The sequence below is a fragment of the Haliotis rufescens genome, unplaced genomic scaffold (assembly GCF_023055435.1).
Source record: "Haliotis rufescens isolate VD_foot unplaced genomic scaffold, xgHalRufe1.0.p SCAF_24, whole genome shotgun sequence".
Classification (NCBI taxonomy): domain Eukaryota; kingdom Metazoa; phylum Mollusca; class Gastropoda; order Lepetellida; family Haliotidae; genus Haliotis; species Haliotis rufescens.
Genome location: NW_025963935.1, coordinates 831,104 through 855,961, shown reverse-complemented (window position 1 = coordinate 855,961; position 24,858 = coordinate 831,104). Strand labels below are relative to the sequence as shown.

Here is a 24,858-nt window from a genome sequence, read left to right as displayed (position 1 = left end):
GATCACCATGCTAGGGTCCATGGGGACTTACAGTACTTTTGCTACCTGCATGGACCCCAGCCGGATTTACATCATCCCTTCAGAAGTTGGCGACGATTAGGAAATTTAGCCAAAATTAAAAGAACACACATTCTACGATTAAAAGTATGATAGGAATAACGTACTTTGAATGCTATGGGCTTACTATACCCTCTCAGGGGGACAATAATTTTACAGTACTTTAAACCCCGTCAAGTGTACAGCCAATAACAATCTCTGTTCACAATTATACACTACCAAATGGTGTCACAGATTTGTTGAGTGCTGCTTTAGCTGCACCATTAGCCATTGTGTTACCAATGATTCCATCATGGCTGGGTAACCAACAAGAGATGGTGTTGTAATGGCCGGTAGCAAGTTCATTAGATAATTCAATAATTTTGATTAAAAGTGGATGTTGACATGATAAGTTATGAATGGCCTGCAGGCAAGAAAGAGAATCGGAAAACACCATAAACTTCTTATATTTTGACTGTTTACTAATATAGAGTAAGGCTGTTAAAACGGCATTGGCCTCTGCTGTGAAACTAGAACTATTATCGGGTAACCTGGAGGAGATAGTCCTGGATCCAATGACACTGGCGTTGGCAACAGCGTCACTATCCTTGGATCCATCTGTAAATATAGACTTGTAAGTATCATATGAGTTTCTTAATTCATCATATTGTTGTTGATAAATAAGTTGATTTGTTTCAGATATGGGTTGTAAGGGAAATAACTTGTCAACATAATAATAAATAATATATGTCACTAAAACAAGAAGATAACCCCCCATGATAACTATGATTTACATATATTTATGTATTATCCTACACATCTTGTGGTGTAGTCAGTATGATTTGTTGTTTGTTGGGACAAATATCTGTAATACTACTGTTTTATAGCATGAATCCATTAACACCTGTCATGACTTAAAGCACTTAGTGGTAGGACACATTTTATGAGTTGCACCCGACTCGCCTAAAAAAATCTGACCCGACTCGACTAACAAATACATATAATATTTTGGTATGCGTTTGGCAAATATAACTTAGGTTAGGCCTAATGATCACAATTACTAGTATATTCATACACAAGTATGGAAAAAATATTAAAAAAACAACGTATCATCCATAGAATTTATCTTCTGTCATATTTACATCTGCACTTCATGTTGAGTCAGTGAGTCAGTTCCCAGTCGGTTACGCTATTGGGACCGAGACTACAACACTAACACTTAGGTACATTATGTGTATAAAATGCATTACTATGTATTCTGATAGTTACATACTTATTCTAAAATACAAAAACCGACCGTAGTTCGCTGAAAAATATTTTAGGTGAGTCGGGTCCAAATCTTTTTAGGCGAGTCGGATTTTAGGCGAGTTGGGTGTATCCGAGAAATATGGGCAGAGAAATATGGGTAAAATTCTTGTATTTCAAAGTGTGACGACTGGTATCTATATATATATATATATAGCAACTGAGTAACTGATTGCTTGATAGGCGCATGGTAGATTTTCATTTTGCATATTTCTAAAACATGTAAGAATATAAACTTATAAATCAGATGTTATAGGAGGTTTTGATATAAAGGTAACACTTAAAATCAGTTGTTTTATTCTGAACGTTATTTCATCTTCAATTATTTGTAAAGGCACGGATGTATACTCAATGGTAAAGGCCTGTCAAAGATGTCTGTGAGCTGCAAATGTAAGGCATATCGCCAATTTTATTACATTGAAGTCCATGGTAGTATGGAACTATTTGTGAAGATTTGAATTCTTTCCGAGTGCTTTGAATTGTCGTGGGAAATAACCCAATAGCTTATAAATAAAATAAGTTTGCATTATTTCATCGATATGATATGTAAGCCCAGACTGACGGAATGCCTCGCTGTTTTCTGACGTTGAAAATACCGTGTAAATACACCGTTTTTCATGGCGATTTCTCCGCTATCTTCCATCGTGACAATTCGTCTTTCAGTTGAAGACTCAACAAGTGTTGATATTCTAAACTAATCATCACTACAAAATATGTGCCTGTTAAAAATATTCAGTTGTAAACGACCGTTTTTATGAAAGTGCAACAGGGTAACGCTTTAGCTTGGCTCCGTCTCAACATGTTACTTGTTGTCGCAGCGCGCATTGATCCGAGAACTAGACCGGAAGCGACAGGTTGGACCTTATTTCAAAACAAGCTCCTTCCCAACGCGTGACACCTTCGTTACACTCTCGGTAACACGCGAACGGGCTATCGCTGTGAGGAGCTTGGTCTCAAAAGGAGAGTTATTGCCCTTTGGAACAAAACGTTCGCCCATTCGACAGGGTGTATCAGGACGCACCCGTGCCCCGTTATATGGAATACGTGTTTGCCGAGCATACCAGCGGTAAGGCAGTGTGACAAAGCGAGATCCCAACGGACCTGATAGTCCTACAGCAGAAATGTTTCACAACCTCGTCAAAATTGCCCAAATATTGAGATTGCAGCTGAGGTCATGCAGGGAGCTGAAGTGACATATTCTGGTAAGAAATATGTGAATATTATATTTATAGCCTAATGACACGAAATAAGGTAGTTTACCACCAGTAAGCCACTCACTTATCATACTTATGACACATTAACGTTTATAGCCTCGATGCAAGTAAATGTGTGATTTTATTTTTAAGTCGTCAGTCTATCATATTTTAGTCCTTACTTATGTAGCCTGCAACCTCGGGGTACTTGCCATGTAATCTAAACGGAACAAAATGCACTCACTAACATTTATGATTATTTGTGTTCTCTATATCAGGTGTTATTGATTTTATCTAATTACGCATATTTTACTGATTAAAGTTCACTATTTACATTAGTCGCGCCACGGACGTATATACATATACGTCTTTGGTCGCGCCGAGTAAAAGCCCGGCCTCACGCTCAGCTTGACAAGGGAGAGAACTCCATCGTATCGCGGTACAGGGAAAAGTTGTGGATGAAGGTCCTAATTGGACAAAAACAGAACATAATTCTACCAACCACAAAGTATGATGATGCCAGTCTTCTGTGATTTGTCCAGACAAGTACAAAGACAGTATACATAAAATTCTGAATGTGTCATCAGTAATAGGTAGATCTATCCAATACATATTTACCGAAAAGTAAGAAAAAAAAAAAAAATTAAAAATCAGCAACAAAATATCAGAAATGATATTTAAGATTTTTGTTTAAAAAGTTAATTTCCACAAAATGAAAAAAATGTTCAAAGTTAATAATAAATATATAATAAGGAACTCCTAGCATGCCAAAAGTATGTATTTATTATTTGGCTACTAGTGTCAGAACATATTTCTAAGTATGGCATTATAGCCCTTATCGTCTCCTAATAGATTCCAGGCACAGAGCGGGAAAAATTGTGCGGACTATGTAACTTCCGTCACATTATCAGTTATGCTTAGAAGTTGCCATGAATATGCAGATGATCTAGTTCAGGTCAATAGAGAAAGTTTACTTGGGAAACTGGGGGTTATATTGTTGTCCATTGATAGATGGGGGCAAGGCAATATTAAAAGAGATGCCAGAAGTAAGTATCATCGTGTTAATAACTCCTTACTTACAGTAGACGGAACATTCCGAGGAAACTGAAATTGTTTACAAAGCGAGCACTTCCTGGTTACTGATTTGCATTGATGGACAGCCGCTAAGAGGTGATTCCCTCGTGAACTACCGAAAATCATGAATGCCCATGAATGCCCCGGTACCACGGGTCCAAGTATGTATGATGTAGAAATATGTTTTACTTTTATTCCTTTAACTAGATACCCTATGTGCTAATCATGCTAATGTGACTCATTTTCCTTATTTCATATACTGACTTTACTCTGTGAGAATGATTAATAGCCTAAACTTACTCTTCCAGATGTGAAGAATCAAGAACAAATTTAATGACAGGGTAGTTTTGGAACCCTGATCATTGTGAAGTGGAAGATAAGACATTTTAAAGGTATGGACATTTTCACTTGAGCTTGATGAACAATAACCATGATGACGACTTTATCATATGGGGATTTGGGGCGGTGGAGTAGCCTAGTGGTTGAAGCGTTCACTCTTCATGCTGAAGACCCAGGTTTTGATTCCTGTCATGGGTATAATGTGTGAAGCCCATGTCGGCATGGTCATGATATTGCTTGAATATTGCTAACAGCTGCGTAAAAACATACTTCCCCATGTGGGGATTCCAGGTTAAGATTGGTCCCCTTCAACCCAGATAAGCACCTAGGGCACTCACAAAATTAGAAATTGGGGTCTCTTATTAGAATATTATTTTGGTGAAAAACAACAGAGTTGAAAGATCGTAAATTTCACGGTTTATGCTGACAGCCCGAAATGTTTATATGCGACATATATATTTTACAGAATTTAATTTCCCATAATTAAAGGGGCACTGATCTAAAGCAATTCCCTGGGACTGGTTGTTGCCTTTGTTATTGTTTTTCCCAGTGAGTACCCGGATGTATAGCAGAAATCTAGACTAGTTCGCGACCTGTGCTGTGCCATTCATAAGCGCATCAGTCACTTTTATGGGTAGCAATAAGGGCATATGGTCACATTGATCAACAAAATAAAATACGGTTTTGGAGATAATAAGGAAATGTAGGCATCTTTGTGGGTAGCATCGGTAATGGTGACTAAGTTTTGATAAGTCACTTGCTTGGTAAATTTGCGATTTTCGTTTACACTATTTTGACTTGCAACACAAAATAAATATTTCACCTGAGCATTGCTTTTTTTATAGTGTGTATATGTTTTTACTGTCAAAATGTGTAACATTTTCAAATTTATTAAACGCCTAAATATTCAGTTATTTTACAAAGTGACTGAAAAACATTTCCATCTGTATTATTATGATAACGAATTCCAAAAATTTTGATGTTTAATGTCATCACCAAGAAACTGAAAATGTTACGTTGAAAAGTACATTTCTATGTTGTTTGGCTTCTAATCCTACATAATAATCTATTGTGATGTTTTTAGGCCCTTGTGATTGTCTTAATCAATTTTAGTCAATCTGGACAGATTTTTCAGTCAAAATGACTGAAATATTCACACATTTTATAAATTGCCTGAGAGAATCACATTTTACAAATTGACGGTAATATATACACGCTTACAAAAGAAAAGACTTGTGAAAACAACGTCTATCGCGTGTTGAAGAATTTCCCAACCAAGACGTAGAGGAACAAGAACGAATCGGTTCAATGCTACAGCAAATGAAGGAAAACAAAATGCAAATACCATAATAACAACCTACCAAATTTATGTGTATAATTTTAGGCAGCTTCCTTGTTCCTGGAATGTTTCCGTGAATGTTCACAAAAAAGGAACAATATCCCACTCGTCTGCAGCTGTACAAAGAAATTTATTCGTGTCACGTGTCTCTGTAACAATGAAATATTTTAAAAGATATATATCGTTTCGGGATATTATAACCCGTGTTCATTTCTCAACTGATCACTTAGATTGTTTCAGGTGTTTCACATAGGTGTCAAGTCACAAGGGTCGGCTGAGAAAGCCTGACGTGACAACTATTTTCATAACGTCCACGGTTCCTAAAAAAATCCATTGAGTGATAGATAACAATGAGCAATCAATCAACGTATTATCAGTTAACCCTTTGAACAAAGTATGTTGTTTTTACATCGGCACTTCACGCCATGATATGAGTGTATTCCCTTTGTTTTAGTAAACCTAGACATGTAAACACTCACTTTTGACATATCCACTGTGCAAGATAACAGTGATTAATCAATAAACATATTTTCTGTTAATCCTTTGATGACTAGGAACGATCCGTTGATTTACAAAAAAGTAAATCAACTGATATCATTCATCTTTTGCTGGGCTGCAACGTGTATATTACATAACACACATTTCACCTCACTTCAAACCTGGATTTAGATTGAATAATTACCCCAGACACAATAAATGCCAAATGGGAACCTTTGTCAGGTAATCTAAGAGGTGCCACCACTAATTATACCTGTAATAAATTCATTAACTGAGCATCAAATACACAAGTGTCGGTTTATACCAGAAAACGTGGATGACAACAAGGGAGTAGTAAACGTATTATCGACGCAATCCGCAAATGCTTTCACTGCATGGATACTTTTTTTATTTTTATTTTTAAACTATAACCATCTGGGGTATTTCCAAATGACGACATCCGATTGTCTCCGCCGTTCTTTTTGTCTGTTTGTTTAGGCTGAAGAAATTAATTAACATGCGCCCTTTGTCTAAATCTTTATAGATCACAGTTAACCAATCAGTGTTCAAAAATGCGTAAATCAAATATTGCCACCAAGTTTATTTAGCTGTCCTTGCAGACGGTAGCCCAGTCTCTGGTCACGCTCAGTTGCGTTGCGTATCATCCGGGTACTTACAGGGAAAAAACAATAACAAAGGCAACAACCAGTAGCAGGGAATTGCTTTAGATCAGTGCCCCTTAAAGGATGCATATAACACATGTATCATACACAAATAAATAAGTCTTGTATAGATTGATCAATTGGAAGGGGTGCTAATTGGGATTGTTCACAAGCCAATATATTAGCAAATATTGCAGTGGGCCCTTATAAGAGTGGGGTGCTTTTTACGGCAAATACGGTATGCTAGTTGTAGGAGATAACTTAATGGATCGGGTAATCAGGCTCGGTGACTTTGTTCATGGCATGTCATTGTACCTGACAGTGTGGATCACTGCTCGCAATATCAGTCACTGGATTTGTCTAGAATATTGGGCCTACCTTTAGACAACATTACCACAAACCTCTCAAACAGGCTACAATACCCTATGACGTAATTTGTAGTATTTTGTTGCCAGTCAAACTGGCAAAAACAATGCCCTGTGATGTCAGGGATCATCAAGCTTCTCACAGTGAGGTAAGAATTCCTCCCGTATCCCCCCTCAAAATTATATTATGGAGCGTGGAATAAGATTCAGTTTATTTCAATTATGACATCACGATAGGGAAAACAGTGGATATAGAACTTCCCCATCAACTTTCTGTACCAGTTATCGCTATCGTCTTAACAGCAGGTGCCACATGATCACACACACTGCTTCACATTACATTTTTAGTATCTCAGGTATTGCAATGTTTTTATTCATCAAAAAAATGAATAAGAAATGCTCTTATCAATTTGTCGTCATCTGCAAACTGAAAAAAACCAAAACATGTATTCCCCAAATTCGATCTCACTAAGTACTATGGATTTCGCAACATATACTGGTTATGTATTTTTTTAAATATAGCTCAAATAGGTTATAGAATTGTATTTTGAGGAAGAAATGACAGACATATAATTGCAATGACAGGACTGAGAGTGCATCATCATGTTGTTTGATTTAAATATTCTCGTGAATTAGTCACGTGACACCCCTAGGTGTTTTTTCTAAAGTTGTATTTGAGCAAGGTGATTATGGTGTTTGATTTATATTTTCTCACAAGAGTCCGTTTCGCCTCATTTTCGGATAAATATTTCTCTCTTCTAATAAAAACGAGCAGCAGTGAAATGAAATGCGACCACGTGCATGCTTTAGCGGGGAGGTGGCGATAAATTTTCCTCAGAGAAAACTGGTCGCCAGCCAGTACAACTTTTGGTGGGGGGTTACGAGCAGAAGTCTTTCCCTCAGTGATCTATCATCTACACACACAATGTTGTTGCACAGTGATGTTGAGAGTTTTGAATATTTGTTTACTAAATACAGGCTATGAAACTCCCAAAATTTTCAGCCAGACCACAGGACTGGCTAGCTGAAATACTCGCCAGCCCTGACCAAAACCTGCCTGCCCACCATAATCATATGTTTCTCAGGATAATTTAATTAAAACTTTAAATCGAATTCATTGAATATGAAGTAATGCAAGAAAAGAAATAGCAAACACTTTTTAGGTCAGATTTGTATTTAATATCCTAGAATACATCATGTTAATAATGCTTATCATCGGGAAATATTTAGAATATTTTTACATATGAAATATAACCCAACTGTCGGGCAGGGGGATTAGAAAATCTGGCAGCCCGAGTTGAAATCAACCCGTCTCGGACGGTCGGGCAGGCAGGTATTTCGAACACTGCTAAATATTGCTTTTTATATCAAGTGCAAGTTTATGAAAGCGCTTAATATTTTCAAAATGTTTTTTATTTCGTTTTATTCTTAATTCAAGTGTCTAAAATGATTATAAATGGGAACTAATATACATATATTATTTCTAGTTTATTAGGTATATTATATTGGTGCTGAACACATCAAAATGGTGCCGGTGTTAGGGTAGGTTACGCCAAACTCTATCCTTAGCCCTTGGATCCCCTTTACAGGCAATCAACCCTAGCTCTACAATCATTAGGGTTATGGGTAGAATAGGTCTTCAGCAACCAGTGCTTGCTTTAACAGACGGCCATGCTTGTTGTAAGAGGCGACTTACAGGATCGGGTGATCAGCCTTGCTGACTTGGTTGATGCATGTCATCGTATCCCAATTGTGTGGATTGATGCTCATGATGTCAATCACTGGATTGTCTGGTCCAGACTTGATTATTTACAGACCGCCGTAATAAAGCTGGAATATTGTTGAATGCAGAGTTAAACAGCAAGCACCAACATAAGTCTACTACCTGCTCTAGTGGATACCCTTTTGAGGATCCATTACTTCTTTTCACATCGAAACTATTGCAATCTCCGTAATGATATGTTCTACTACATGTGTTTTAAACACATCAATTTCGAAATAAACAGGATTTGCAAACAAGCTGATGGCTTATCTAAATGCTGCTCAAATACAAAATAAATATTAATTAGGATCAAATACTGATTCAATACTATCAGATGAGCAATAATGTAATCATCAGATTATGAGTAGACAATTGAAGTAGAAGTCCATATTGATTAATTAAAATCTACCAGATTCTGAGATAAATGCATGTATTGATTGAATTATTTCAGGGTTTTCCTGTTCATAACTTTCAACATTACCATATAAAGTTGTTTTTAGATCATATCCATGTGTTAAATAATACATATATTATTTCTAATAATGGCATAATTTGGACACACAAATAAGTAATGAATGGATTTCTATACAAGGTGCCAAAAGTGTGTCACTTGTATTTTTGCACCAAAAACTAGTGTCTTCTTTAGAAATAAGTAATAATAAGATATTTTGGTCTTTAGTCTCAAAAAGGACTTGTGCCCCCTTTAAAAATATATCTGTTAATCACTGGATTAAACATTTCGAGTCAGTGTTTCAAGGTTGCCGAGAAAGTGCACATTTTGTTGAGTTTTATAAATTTGTAGATGACTTTGTCAACTCCATTGGTGATGAGTTGATAGAAAATACAGTTATTCCCGAAAGTGAGCTAGACACTGTTATTACTCCAGAGGAATTGGTACAAGCTCTTGGAGATATGAAGTGTGGCAAAGCTCCTGGTTATAGTGGGATACCTGTGGATTTCTTTAAGAATGCCCCACCTAAATGTCTGGACATGTTATTAAAATTATTTAATGCAGTATTCATAAGTGGCTCTTATCCAGATCTGATCAGTGGTCTTATGGCGTTATACTTCCTATCTTTAAGAAAGGTAACCCAAATGATCCCTCTAACTATTGACCTATTACACTTTCAGAAGTAGCAGGCAAATTTTTTGCCAAAACTGTTTGTAACAGACTTACAAAGTGGTCTGCTCTTAAACATTTTATAGCTAACAAGCAAGCAGGTTTTAGAAAGGGATTCCAAAATTCCGACAATATCTTTATTGTAAGTAATTTATTAGATAAATATCTGTTTCTAAAACGCGGCAGGATGTATGGTGCCTTTATGAATTTGAAAGGAGCGTTCGACTCTGTGTATAGGAATGGCTTACTCTTCAAATTGTGGAAAGGAGGTATTAATGGTCGAATGTTTAGATTAATTCGTAATATATATAGATCTGTAAAGTCCTGCATTTCTCTAGAAGGTGGCTATACACAGTTCTTCGAGTGCTACTCTGGTGTTAGACAGGGATGCCAACTGTCGCCTTCTTTGTTTTCATCCTTCATCAATGATATTGTGGAATTTTTTAATTGTGAGGGAGCTCATGGTGAAACCGTAAGTCCTTTGGAATTATTTTTTCTATTGTTTGCAGATGACATAATCTTGTTAGATGTAACAGCTAATGGCCTTCAGAAACGTCTTGACCAACTTTCTTTATATTGTAATAAATGGAAATTGACTATTAATACTCAAAAAAGCAAAGTGATTGTATTCAGGAATGGCGGCAAACTAGATCTTATGAAAACTTTAGGATTGGAGATTCTGTCATTGACATAGTCCCTAGTTATAAATATCTAGGTGTGCAGTTATCGTCCTCTGGTTCTTGGTATCTTACTCAAAAAACTTTGGCACAACAGGCATGGAAAGTAGTTTGAATACTACAATCAACACTGGGAAAATTCTCGACAATCCCAGCTTGTGTCTGTTTTCATATTTTTTATATAAAAGTATTGTCTATTTTAAATTATGAAGCAGAGGTTTGGGGAATTCATCCTTCACCCGATATTAAAAATGTACACAATCGTTCTGAGCTTGAATAGAAACACCCCTAACATAACTGCAAGAGGTATTGTGAATAGAACATCAATCAAGGTTTTGCATTACATAAAAATTATAAAATTCTGGTTAAGGTCATTGTCACAGCAGGTTAATGTTATCATGAAAGGTTCTTATGATTTTCAGTATAGAAGGGCAGAAAGTGGTAAAGCTTGTTGGGCTACTAACATGACTAATGTTAAATCTTTGTTATATACATATGGTTTTGGGAAAGTTTGGTTACAGCAAGGTGTTGGAAATAAAAATGCATTTCTATTGTGTTTTAAGCAAAGATGTAAAGATATCTGCCAACAAACATGGAATTATAATTTAGAATGTTATTCTAAGCTGGAATATTTTTGCTCTGTCAAGGAAAATTTTAATTATGAACACCTGACTAATTGTATTGATATAGCAATCTATCAAACAATACTTGTTAGGTTTAGCTGTTCTAGTCATACTCTATTGGTAGGGGCAGGTAGGCATTATATAAAATACCAAGGCCAGAACGTCTTTGTCCGTTTTGTATTGTGCCATATAGGGCTTCAACGAGTACTCTAGTACTCGGGGCCAGGTTGGTTTTACTGGGACTCGAGTCCGTTATCAAGGACTCGAGTACTTGATAAGGGAAGATCACTCTGTTTCAATGTTCAATTGTTTGATTATATGTTCAATATATTGATTAAAGCTTCAAAAAATATTGTTTGAATAATGTATTCTTTGTAGAAAGTAGATGTACATTAGAACAATTGAGAATGCCAAGTGTATTCCCTTACACAGATTAAAAATTTATTAGCTGATATATATGTGCTATTTCAGTGCTTACAAATCAAGCGACAGGTCAACAGTTTGGTACAGTTAGAAAATGTGACCAACTCATGAATGAATGAACTTATAGTACTACATTTCCATATTTAGCAGCTGCAGCTGTGTATACGTGTATGTCACGTGATGCACATTATCGATTTTCTTCCTGCGAATTATTGTTCGTGCTTGTTGGCAGGTGTCGAATGAAACGCTGATCGTCAGACAAAACTTGGTTTGTGTTCAATATGTAATGTAGCATTTGTAGACGTGACGTAATGTTTTTGAAGGTCATGATTAAGATTAGTGCAGTTACAAGCAAACATTAACACTGAACACTTCCATACACTTTGACAGATAAACAAGTTCTCTATTTCGCTCTCTATTTACATTTCAGTGCAGTTCACTTATACTTATACATATGTATAACATGTTTTAATACATTTAGATGGCAATTTTGATCTAATGAACCAATATTCTTAAAGGACGTCCTATTTTTGGGTACTCGAGTACGAGTTGAGTTTCACCCCTCGGGTACTCGAGTCCAAACATTTGGACTCGTGGAAGCCCTAGTATCATATATATAGAAACTGAATTCCACTTTTGTCTCGAGTGTCCATTCTATTCAAATTTAAGGGAACGGGTACTTCCTAAATATTATTGCATAAGTCCAACTCTGGATAAACTAAAATATTTGCAAAGTACGTATTTCTCGCTCTCAAGAAAAGGAACACTCTTCTTAAAGATGTGCCTGTTATGTAGCACTATGCCATTATAACAATGTGAAACTGGTTGTTGCCAGTGTGTGTAACATGTGTTGGGACCCGATCCGCGTTTGTTGGTTATGACTGGCCTCAGTAACCTTTTGTGCATTTTTCTCAGCACTCCGATGAGTGTTTACTGCTTGCTCGTGGCTTGCAGGCGCTTTTGTGAATCTGTTCCCTGATGTAATAATCAGCGCCCTCTGTACATGTGAACTGACTAATCCAATGTATCTTGTATAATGGGCCGGTGGCCCCTTTACGGATTAAACTCATTCATTCATCAAGATAGTTTTTTTCTACTTAAACAGTTCCACTTGTCTTGCTTGACAACGGTATAAGGATCTATACTGAAACGTCGCTTTTCACAGTATTAAAGAAGTTGTTATCCATAAAATTGTGTCTATCTTGTCATCCGTCAACTTCTAAGTAATGCCTATCAAACAAGATAGTTTCAACAGTAGGTACAGTTAATCTAAACTTGTAATGTATATCAATTGTTAAATGTCTTTGTAGGGTGAAATGCATATCAAAACTATGATTATTTTATATCACATAAGTGGAACTGTTTAAGTAGAAAAAAACTATTATCCAGCAAGATACATTTCCTTGGTCCCCATAAACATGTTACATAGTAAACTGACTTGACAAGTAGCATAGCAGTCAGTGTGGTTGGAAACTGATTAAGCTGTCACGACTCAAGTAAGTAATTAACAGACAATTACAAGTGCTTATACCCACCCAACACTAATTACACTGTGAATCCCTAATCCACAATGAGTTGACATTGAGTTCCTTCTTGCTAATGAGCTGTTGTGAGCATAGTGAGATAATAAACATCAAAGGTGGGGCAGGCTTTGGTAATACCAATCTCTCAACGCATAATAAATTACCATAATACACACAACCTGAATGATTTACAATGAAACACAGCACCAAAACAGTGCTCCAAACGCACAGGATTCGGCATCCGTATCAACAAACCCCAAAAAGAAACACAATCCTACGGGCTCCCAAATAATCAATTTTCACAGCTGAATTAATGGGGAAAGTAACAGCCCTGCACAGCGATCAAATAAATAGGCACCAAAAAAAACTAATCCTTTCAGACTCATTAAGTGGGCTCCAGGCCATAAAAAAAAAAACTCTAAAAAGCGCCCAAAACTAACACAACAGATAATTAAAAGCGCCAACAATCTACGTAAACTAGGTTAGTTTACGTAAAGACAAAGGAATGGTTTGGATCCCTGTCCATGTTGGAGTGTTTGGCAACGAACACGCAGACAAAGCAGCCAAATCAGCACTAAAATTAGAAGAAGTAAGCATCAACCTACCAATATAAAAAAAACGAAATAAAAAGTATCACAAAGAAGAAAATCTTCCAAAACTGGCAAAATAACTATCAGAAATCTGATTGCAAACTAAAACACCTGCTACAAAAGCCTCTAAAAAAAAACAAAAATCCATCATAAAACAAAAAAAATTGACAGAGTAATAACTAAACAACAAACAGGCCACACTAAGTTAAACTCCCACCTACACCAAATTATAATACACCAAACCCATAAATGCCATGGGCGGATACAGAGGGGGGGTGCACACCTCCCCTTTATATTTCGAAAAAAATCTTTATTTCTGGATAAACTACAACCAAAGACAATAAATAGATCTTAATTGTGCACCCCCCCTTTTCTAAAAAGCTGTATCCGCCCATGAATGCCCCCACTGCAACTTAAAAGAAACGCATGAACACGTAATACTATATTGCACACATTACCAGCAACACAAAACAACACTCCAGTCCACACTAAATTGCAACAATCAGATGACACCGTACTAAACCCCCTAAATGACTTACATACCTTTAAAGCACTAGGCATATATCTAATCAAAACAGGCCTACTTGGCTGCATTTAAACAAGTACAACAAACAAGTTGCCAATAAACACTAAAATTCTAAACCTATAAAAACACACAAACTCCATTTAGTCCCACCCCCCACCCCCCCACCCTACCCCCGACACACATGTAGGTTGCCTCACCTTTTCGGACATACCCTTTTCAACCAAACACTAAATGGCCTGGCGGTCATGTGTTCTGTAGAAGAGATGATGTCACTTGTTTAATGTTTATTTAGGATTAGCTACATCCCTTGATGCTACCAAAGCCGCCCTTGGTAAATTATTAGACAGTTTGTCTGGACACAAGCTGATGTCTCAACTGTACTTATTGGATTCTCCCTTGTAGCAAACTATGTGTCAGACAAGGACTTTGACCACTCTGTGCAGATGCATAACAATGCATAAAGAACTTAGGGTATGATTCAATAATGGCAAAATTAGGTTTCACTATATTTAGTCAAAGATGATAGATCCTATACTGTTAAACTTTATAACATTCAGATGGGTATTCGAATAGGAAATATACACATATATTTACAATTACCCTTAAAAAGACCCAAATCCATAACTACTTTAATTATGATTACACTTTGCCAGCCCAATATATTTGGCACTTTTTCCTGATATTGTTAATCTTCATTATATTTCAACCAATCACGACGTAGATCGTGATCACGTGAGATAGCGAGAGCGAACCAGGCGTCAGTGCGTTAACGAACCTTGCAGGAAGAAGACAAGGGTGATTATGCTCTGACAATTCAGTGACTTAATCTATGCCCTTTAGCTCAAAGTGTGTACAATTACCGTTTGAGCTGGAATATCTACTCTCAGCGTGTACAATTACCGTTTGAGTGGTCATCAACATCCATCTGTTCTTTACCAAGAACAGAACAGGTGATCAACAACAGCCCCACGGGGGTACCAGCCAAGATGGCGGACGCTATGCTGCAATCAGCGGAGCACTCTCCCAGAGCTAATGATGTACTCGGCAAAATCTTGGATGACATGAATGCTTCATCATCTAAAGGTGGAGAAGGATGTCAAAAGCCACGTCCTAAAAGCGCTAAAAAGCGCTCCCTGGCATCTAAGGAACAACCCAAATCCAGTTCCAAACAAGCCAAAGAGGTTAGTAACTCGGCAGATAACCAGGCCTCCAACGGCAAGTCCCCGACTACACCCTCTAATGAGAGTCAAGACTGGCTTCTAGCCCAAGTCATGCAACAGAATATGAACACTCAGCAGCTGATATCCAGTATGACATCATCTATTTCCAAACTTGGAGACACTATGGCTTCATTTGTGAATCAGACACCACCCCTCAGCCTTGCTAGTGCAACTGTGACCCGTCCTCCATATGATGAAAGAGGGGAGGGGGGGAGCGCCATGGGCCATGAGTCCAGCGACGAGCTGTCTGACTGTGGCGGGAACGGCGCCATGGAAGACCTCTTTGATGATGCCGACTCTAGCGCGGTGGCAGCTGAAGAGGCTGCAGGTGCTCTGGGAACAGCGGATGACTCCACGCAAATGGATGAAAGTAGTGATATCTTAGACTCCCTGCTTCAGGATTATACCAACGAAGATCTCTTAGGCCCACCTATACAACCAAAGTTGGCAGAGGCAATGAACAATATGATGTTCAAGAAAATGCCTGACGAAAAGTTGAAAGAGAAACTTTCAGTTTACAAGTCTCCCCACAACTGTGAGTTGGTGAAAACGAGCAAAGTCAACCCAGAAATCTGGACTAAGCTCAAATCACAAGAACGGTCAAATGACATAAAGATGCAGAAACTCCAAGCTCCTGTCCTTAGGGCAGCTGTGCCATTGCTACACCTGGCCAGCGACCTGCTAAAAGTTAAGAACAAGGAAATGTCAGTGCAGCAATTAGACATCAAACAACTGGCGAAACAGGCCACTGATGCCATTAGTCTGCTCGCTCACGTGAACACAGAGCTAAACTACCGCCGACGGGAAATGATCAGACCACATCTCAATAAGCAATTCCAGCAGTTGTGTTCACCTCAGACGCCTATGTCTACCCTGCTGTTTGGAGACAACTTGGCGGAAACGATCAAGTCAATGAGTATGACCAACAGATTGGCTCAACAACTCACCTACAGTCAGCAGCGCCCGGCGCCCTACCACAAGCCGTTTACTGCATACAAGACTCCCTCTTATGCAACCAGCCGTAACCATGGCAACCCGGTGGGAGGAAGGGGTTTTTTAGACAGGAGTCGCCCCTTCCACAAGAAGAAATTCGAAGGGGGGAGGCACTAACTGGTACCCCAAGAGAGGTGAGCACTTTCAATATACCAAACAATGTATTTGTTGCGGGTAGACTACGATTTCACGTTCAGAGCTGGCAAGAACTATCTTCAGACCCGTTTATCTTGCAGACTGTAACTGGTTCTTACATAGACTTTACTTCGTTGCCCGTCCAGTCGCATATTCCCAAAGAAATTAGCTTCTCACCCCAAGAACATTTCATCATAGGTGGAGAAATCGCTAAACTTTTAGCTAAGGGAGTTATCGTTCCATCACGTCGTGAACATGGTGAATACATATCCACAATCTTCATTAGACTTAAGAAAAACGGGACATACAGACTTATCCTGAATCTGAAGCAACTAAATGGAAGTGTAGACTATGTCCATTTCAAGATGGAGAGCCTTACAGCTGCTATCTCATTAGTGCGTAAGGACTGTTACATGGCATCGATAGATTTGAAAGATGCCTACTACACTGTGCCTGTTCATCCAAGTCATCAGAAATACCTTAAATTCTTCTGGCAAGGTCAGCTATACCAGTTTACTGTTCTGCCAAACGGACTTAGTTGTGCTCCTAGATACTTCACAAAATTACTTAGAGTGCCGTTTTCATTTCTGAGAACACGGGGACATACTAATGTCGGATACATTGATGATTCGTTCATCGTTGGTGATGATAAGAAAGAATGTTCAACGTTTGTTTCGGAAACTGCTGTCTTGTTCACCAAACTAGGCTTTGTTTTACACCCTGAAAAATCGGTACTGTCACCTACACAGGAAATCACTTTTCTTGGTTTTGTCATCAACTCGTCATCAATGACCGTTTCTCCAGTTCCATCTAAAGCTCAGTTCGTGAAACAAGCCTGTGAAGCATTACTCAAGAAACAGTTGTGTTCGATCCGGGAACTAGCCGAGGTGATTGGTTACATGGTAGCGTGCTTTCCCGGAGTTCGATTAGGCCCCCTTAACTTCCGTCGCCTTGACAACGGCAAGTCACACGCTCTTCGAAACGCGAAAGGCAATTTTGACAAGGTATTAGAAGTCACCACAGATCAAACGGCTGATCTACAATGGTGGGTAGATAATGTGTGTACAAGTAGCAAGCCGATAAGTGTCGCACCTCCGGTAATTACCCTGACCTCAGACGCGTCAGACACCGGGTGGGGTGGGGCCCGCGGGAAACAGTCCACCGGCGGCCGGTGGTCACGTGATGAAACCGTTAAACATATAAACTACCTTGAGTTACTTGCGGCCTTCTTGACACTGCGGACATTCTGTTCCCTAGAATCCAGCTGTCATGTGAAACTAATGATTGACAATACCACGGCCGTCAGTTATATCAACAACATGGGTGGTAAGAAACCACCACTTGACAGCCTCGCAAGAGACACTTGGCTATGGGGTCTGCAGCGAGACTTGTGGTTAAGTGCGTGCCATGTTCCGGGTAAAGACAATGTGATTGCGGATCGAGAATCTAGAATAATGAAAGACAATACTGAGTGGTACATCGTTGATGAAGTGTTCAGTGAAATATGTAGGGTATTTGGGAAACCTGACATAGATTTGTTTGCCTCAAGACTTAATACTAGACTTGAAAAATATGCTTCTTGGAAGCCAGACCCAGATGCATGTGCCATTGACTCTTTTACGTTTGCATGGAAGACTCACTTCTACGCTTTCCCGCCTTTCAGCATCCTGAATGCAGTGATAAAGAAAGTGGAAGAAGACCAAGCCAGAGGACTACTAGTGGCCCCAGTGTGGCCCACACAACCATGGTTCTCCAGACTCCTCAGACTCCTCATCCATCCACCAGTCATACTACCACCAGTCTCTCAGATCCTACGCCTTCCACACAACAAGGAGGCGAGACACTCTCTCGACAGAATGAAACTTGCAGTGTTTCCCTTATCAGGCTATCTCTTACACGGAGAGGAGTTTCGGACAGAGCTGCCAGTGTTATCCTCCAATCCTGGCGCAAATCCACTAGAGACCAGTACTCCACATACATCAAGAGATGGGTTGCGTTTTGTAATCAAAGGGAAATTGATACGCTGTGTCCATCTGTGACCGAGGTGTTAGATTTTCTGACGGAACTCTATGAGTTACACAACCTTGGTTACAGTGCACTTAACACAGCCAGATCCGCTCTGTCCTGTGTTATATCAGCAGATAACGTCACCATTGGATCTCATCCTCTCATTAACCGCTTCATGAAGGGAGTTTTTCAGACTCGCCCCTCACTGCCCAGAAACTCAGTGACGTGGGATACCAGTGTTGTTCTAGGTTATCTTAAAACATTGATGCCTTTGAAGGAACTGTCGTTGAAAGATTTGACACTTAAAACTGTGACTTTGATTGCGCTATTGTCAGGGCAGAGACTGCAAACTGTTCATCTATTAGATGTTAGAGATATTAGCTTGTTCAGTAGTTGTTGTAAGTTCAGAGTTGGTAGCCTGATCAAACAGTCGAGACCTGGGTCGCATCAGGCGGAGATCACTCTGCCGGCATACACGCCGAACAGTAGTCTGTGTATCGTTAGGGTATTACAGGAATACCTTGTCAGAACAGCTCCCATGCGGAACGGTGAGAATCAGCTTTTCATTAGCTACACACAGCCGCATAAGGCTGTAAGTAAAGATACCGTGTCACGCTGGATCAAGCAGGTGCTTCAGTTGAGTGGCATAGACATGAATACGTTCACGCCACACAGTACAAGAATGGCGTCGACTAGTGCCGCGTTACGACATTCTGTGCCGCTTCAGACTATACTGAAAACGGCAGGGTGGAGTAGTTCTGCGACTTTCTCCAAGTTCTACAACAAACCAGTGACTGACAATACGTTCGCATTGGCCATCCTCGACAACAGCTGAACTATTAAACATATAATCATGGAGACTCGTCACATTCCAAGGACTTGGAAGTAGAAGTACATAGACTGGCAAGTGGTTGTTTGAGATTGCCAATTTGGACGTTTCATTTGTTCATATTTGCATATTATAATTAAACTAGCTGTCAGCTTATATTCAGCATTTGTTCTTTGTTTGAAACACCTGTGCTTTAAACATCTCACGTGATCACGATCTACGTCGTGATTGGTTGAAATATAATCGTAGATTAAACGAGACTTACCTGTAAGTTGAAGGTTGATATAGATTATATGAAATAATCACAAGTAGGAGGGATCACGTGCCCTCCCGAACTTATACAGTTACCCACCCTGCTATTTACAGGGTTTCAAACGCTTTAAAGTCTGACGCCTGGTTCGCTCTCGCTATCTCACGTGATCCCTCCTACTTGTGATTATTTCATATAATCTATATCAACCTTCAACTTACAGGTAAGTCTCGTTTAATCTACGATTATAAGTTAATTATCAAAAATGATAGGATAAATGATAAAAATATGATAATCATTTTACTCCTGAATATTACCAGTAGCCCAGTTAAGGTCCGAACAAACAGGGAGGGTCACCCAAAATCTCTAGGGGAGGGTTATGAAATATGGATAATAAAATATAAAGTACTTTGCATTTTGTCTTTTTAGGGTGTGTCGTGTAATAAATGTATAAGAACATACCAGTGCATGACTGGTCCCTTAAATGTAATAAACATAGTTTTAAGTTGATGGTTCAGGTTGTTCTTAACAGTTGAATTTCTTATCAGTGTCTACAGTGTGTCCAATTAATGGTAGGTATTAAATAGCAATAATAAGTAAGATAATTATTTCCAATGTGGCTCCCATTGCAACTGAAGCAAGGAACGATTCAAATTAAGCCTGATTCAGCTGCTACATTGAAATGTATTTGTTCCTCTAATTAGTAATTCAATCAGTTGTATAAAGACTTGATATTTGGTGGAAATATCTATTGTATGAAATCCTAATGTTACTTTCTTTTGTATTTGGGGTGGTAGGGTAGCCTAGTGGGTAATGTGTTCTCCAAAGCCCAAGGTTCTATTCCCCACATGGGTACTGTGTGCGAAGCCAATTTCTGGTGTCCCTGCAGTGATATTGCTGGAATATTGCTAAAAGCTGTGGGAAACTATACTAGCTTGCTCAGTCATAATAAAGTATTTTGAGATCACTTACATGACTTGTGTGATTGAAAGTATTGATAATTATGAATAGTGTTGTTTTATGTATAAGAACCTACTTTACTTATTTTTGCATTGCCTTGTTTACCCTTCCTTATATTTTGATGTAATGCAAACATTCGGGAAAAATTCAGGTGAGCCTTGTGGCACTACTGGTATTGTTTCTAGGAGATTGGATACAATTTTGTATTTTCTGTACAGTTTACGGTTTGCTATGGCTTATTTACATGTTTTAAGTATAGGATAAAACACGTCCGAGGGTTGTTATGATATTTAAAACCTGCATCCCGAGGGATTTTCCAAGGGAAAGGGTTTTAAATATCGCTAACAACCGAGGGAAAGTGTCTTATCTAACTTATGAACTGCAAAAAGAAACTTAAAACAACATTTATCAACATTTTTATGAACATACTTTCCATGAACATTAGGAAACAGACGTAAAATATCTGTTGTGGCATACAGATCTTGAAAAGGACATTCTAAAAACATTGTGATTTATCAGCGCCTCTGACACTTTGTAGTACACTCACTGGGCTACAGATACGAAGGTTGCGAGTTCGATCCTCGGGATTATAAAGAAAATATTTGTCATTTGATTTTACATTTTATTACATGTTAGAATCTGAACCGATGTTGTCTAAATAAAATACCCAGGACATTATATAAAATCCATATTCTACACATTATATAGCAAACATGACTTAATTATCTTATAAAATCCAGGGGATATTATATAAAATCCCAAGGACATTACAGTGCCCCTGTTTATGAGATTTAACATGACCAGAGAACAATAGGATGACATTACTGGAGATTTATACGGTTGGTTAACATTGTTAAATATCAGTTGCTTGATAAATTGTCATTACCTTACTGTTCGAGAAAACAACTTTTTACCCTTTGTCAATATATGTGTGTTTCCTTTTTGGAATAACAAGTTTCCTAAGATGTTATATATTGTTTCAGGTAGCTGCATTTCACAGTGACATGAGCTACATTTAAGAAGATCCTGCTAAGACATGTCAGACAAGGGACTCACTGGATGATGAATAATCCTCCCAAGAACAACCAACAGATTCACCTCAGAAAGTGATGATTCGGAATGAATAATGTCACATCAGTGTGATTCTGTGGGTGGTTTTATTATGACACTAATCAAGTCTGAAGGAATTAATACCACAGCAGTGTGACTATGTTTATGTGGTGTACACTGACGCTGACTATACAAATCTGAATGTTTTTTGTGGTTTACTACACAAACATAATTGACTTTAGATATTCTTCTTCCTTGATATTCTTCTGAGATTTGACTAATTTGTATGTTTAGAATTGGTATTGAAGCTCCTGTTTCTGTTTTTACAAGTTCTTATAAACACCTGGTTACTGTACCAGTGCAATGTCATAAAATCAATAAATATGATTTTCTTTTTTAAATTCTTTGTTTTGCTTCTTTAGCATAAAGAAATATAAATTTAATTAGCCATACCATAGGTGCTGATCTTATATCAACTATACTAATGCCCTGAATGTTTTCTTAAAATTAATACAGCTCACTGTATTTGTATGTACCGGTACTCTATTAAGGTGTTTTCTGTGGATGCCATAAGTCTTATGCACCTTTTTTGGGGGAATTATATTCTGTTTCGAACTTCAATGAAACTCGTCTGTCTAGATGTAACAAGTACTGCTACCGTTCCAAAATACATGTAATCTTTTAATCTCACCAGGAACAAAGGCCCAAGTGAGCACATAGCCAATGACTTTTTTTTGTCAGAGTGAGTATGGTGTTATGCCACTTTTAGCAATATTCCAACAATATTATGATGGGTGACACCAAGCAATAGTCTTAACACATTGTACCCATGTGGCGAATCGAACACTTCAACCACTAGGCTAGAACAAACTGGGAATATGAAAAGGATATTTATGGATATCATCATACCAGGACTGATAGTTGTTCATTTAATACCTTAACAATAAGAAAAGAAATATATATGAAATTGAAAAAATATTTTCTCCAAAAGATCATGCCCAGAGATCTCAGTTTTAAGAGTATATTTACAACTAAAATAAAACAGAATATTACTACAGCTATCTGATATGCCCAGGCTAACATTATTTACTAGACACAAGTCATGAAGAACATTTGCATCCGGATACCTCCAGCAATCTTCAATTTTCTTGGTAAGTTTCAAATATTTTTTTAAGTGTTTAACACTTAATTGAACAAAATTTCAAACTCTATATTCCAAATTGTAAATCTATATGGACATAAATCCCTTCACACTAAAAGTATTACTAATTGACACATCTCTCCACCCGTTTAGACAAAATAAGTTCAAGAATTCTCAGAGCCATTGCAGAACTAAACACAACAGTGATCATGTCCAAGCTGCAAAACAACCGATGACCTTGACACTCATCTTTATATCACCATCACTAACAAACATCTGTTCGAGCTCTATAGGTCAAAATATAAAAACAATCTAGCTTTACTCTTCAGGCCATTTAATGCACGGATTAATGTTTTTTTCCGGCAATGTGAAGTTTCATTATAATATACAGCAAATATTTTAGATTAATCTTTGAAAAAACAAAATTCCAAACAAACCAATTGCCATATATATTGAATCTAAATTCGTTGTTTCTTTCTATGCATGTAAATGTCGGTCAATGGGTGCAGGGGTCTTACCTTGTGAAGATTTGTTGATAAAAATTCCGAAGGAAAAAGTGACACCTAACCGCACCCCTCCCTATTTAGACACTGGTACTACAGCTGTTCAAACAACTACCCTCGTCGGAGTAAGACTGCTGAATCGGCGGAGGTAAACTCGTTTTTATTGCAATTAATACTAAGTTTTATTGATATTGAAACCAACAGTTTTCCGTTTTCACAAAGAAAACAGCATGTATTGATATTACTACACCTTTCATGGCGGAGCTGGACAAGATAGTGCTGCAATGAATGGTTAAACGGTCATTTCGCAGCAAATACTCTGTATGTATGCATATGTTGTGGCCAATGTGTGGAGGCGTTGGACAGAATTCTCCTTGTGAAAATTTATTGATAAAAATAATTCGGTGTGTGTATAGTGTGCACGCGCGGGTTCGAATCCGACATGGGTACAATGTGTGAAGCCTATTTCTGGTGTCCCCCGCCGTGAAACTGCTGGAATAGTGCTAAAAGAGGCGTAAAAAACATACTCATTCATTCATTCGTTCATTATCTAAAAAAAACCCTGATAAATGATATACCACTTGTTCGTACGGGCTGAATTTAGAAATGATATATTAACATTGCAAAATTGTGTTGAGGAAGCCGTTATGACGGCAACGAAACTGTTTTCTCTTGTTTACCTCACTGGTGTTGTATGGAGAAACCATATTAAAACGTTCGCTCCTGTGACGAAAATCCGGGTCTTGTACCCAAATTGGTTACAATTTGTGAAAACCATCCTTGGCCTTTCCGTCGTAATGCGGTTGAAATATAATTATAACTGTGTAGTTGGTTAAGTAGAAAACACCAACGACATAGATGTAAAAACATAAACAGAAGTTAGAATATGTTTTAGGTACATGGTGTATTCTTACAGTAAATAATATGCTTCATTCACAGACAGAGACACAGAGACAGTGACAGAGAAACGCTATTCCTGGCCTGGTGCCCTGTTTTGTATCGAATATAACATCATATCATATGCGAATCGTTACAGCCACAGCGATTATTCGTTTACATAACATGGGCGGATACAGAGGGGCGACGCGCACCTACCCCCCCCCCCCCCCCCCCTTTTTTTTTTATTTCGAAAAAAATCTTTATTTCTGTATAAATTACCACCAAAGACAATAAATAGATCTTAAATGTGCACCCCCCCCCCCCCCCCCCCTTTTTAAAAAAGCTGTATCCGCCCATGCATAATTATATGTTCACTAACAGATTGTTTAATTACATATTGCTGCACTTACCATGTCGCTTTGTTTCAACGTCCTCTCCAGAGTGAAAACATACGGCACGGCAGGAAATCACGCTGAAAAATGTTTCTTCGTGAAAAGTCTTCATAATTCAAGTAGCGCGTGAATAATATAAACATGAGAAATAGGGGTCTAAGCCCATTGTAATCTCAATTTTAAATGAATTCTAAACAGCTTGTTGAAATTAATTTAACATGCACCGGTGCATTTGATAGAGTAAGCGTCGTCTGCTTCGATTCAAAGAGTCTGGATTACGCGCAGGAAAAACTCGTGCACCGGAAGTGTTCCCCGATTGGCTAAACTCGTAACCATAACATCACGTGACTAGTCTGGCGAACACCTGCATCATTCGTCACCACTCGCGAATTTCCGTAACACAAAGGGTCACCTGCACCTGCGTGAAATATACAACACTTCTAACCTGAATTGACATTTGTTTAT

General features: G+C 38.2%; 1 protein-coding gene across 1 annotated transcript; it reads left to right on the top strand.

Moving 5' to 3' along the window:
* The first annotated feature begins 16,313 nt into the window (after positions 1–16,313).
* On the top strand, positions 16,314–19,374 carry LOC125383559. Its single transcript, XM_048401917.1, has 2 exons — positions 16,314–16,381; positions 18,046–19,374. Exon 2 carries the CDS (start codon positions 18,127–18,129, stop codon positions 19,222–19,224), a length of 1,098 nt encoding a protein of 365 aa, XP_048257874.1. The 5' UTR covers positions 16,314–16,381; positions 18,046–18,126; the 3' UTR covers positions 19,225–19,374.
* Positions 19,375–24,858: the final 5,484 nt, after the last annotated feature.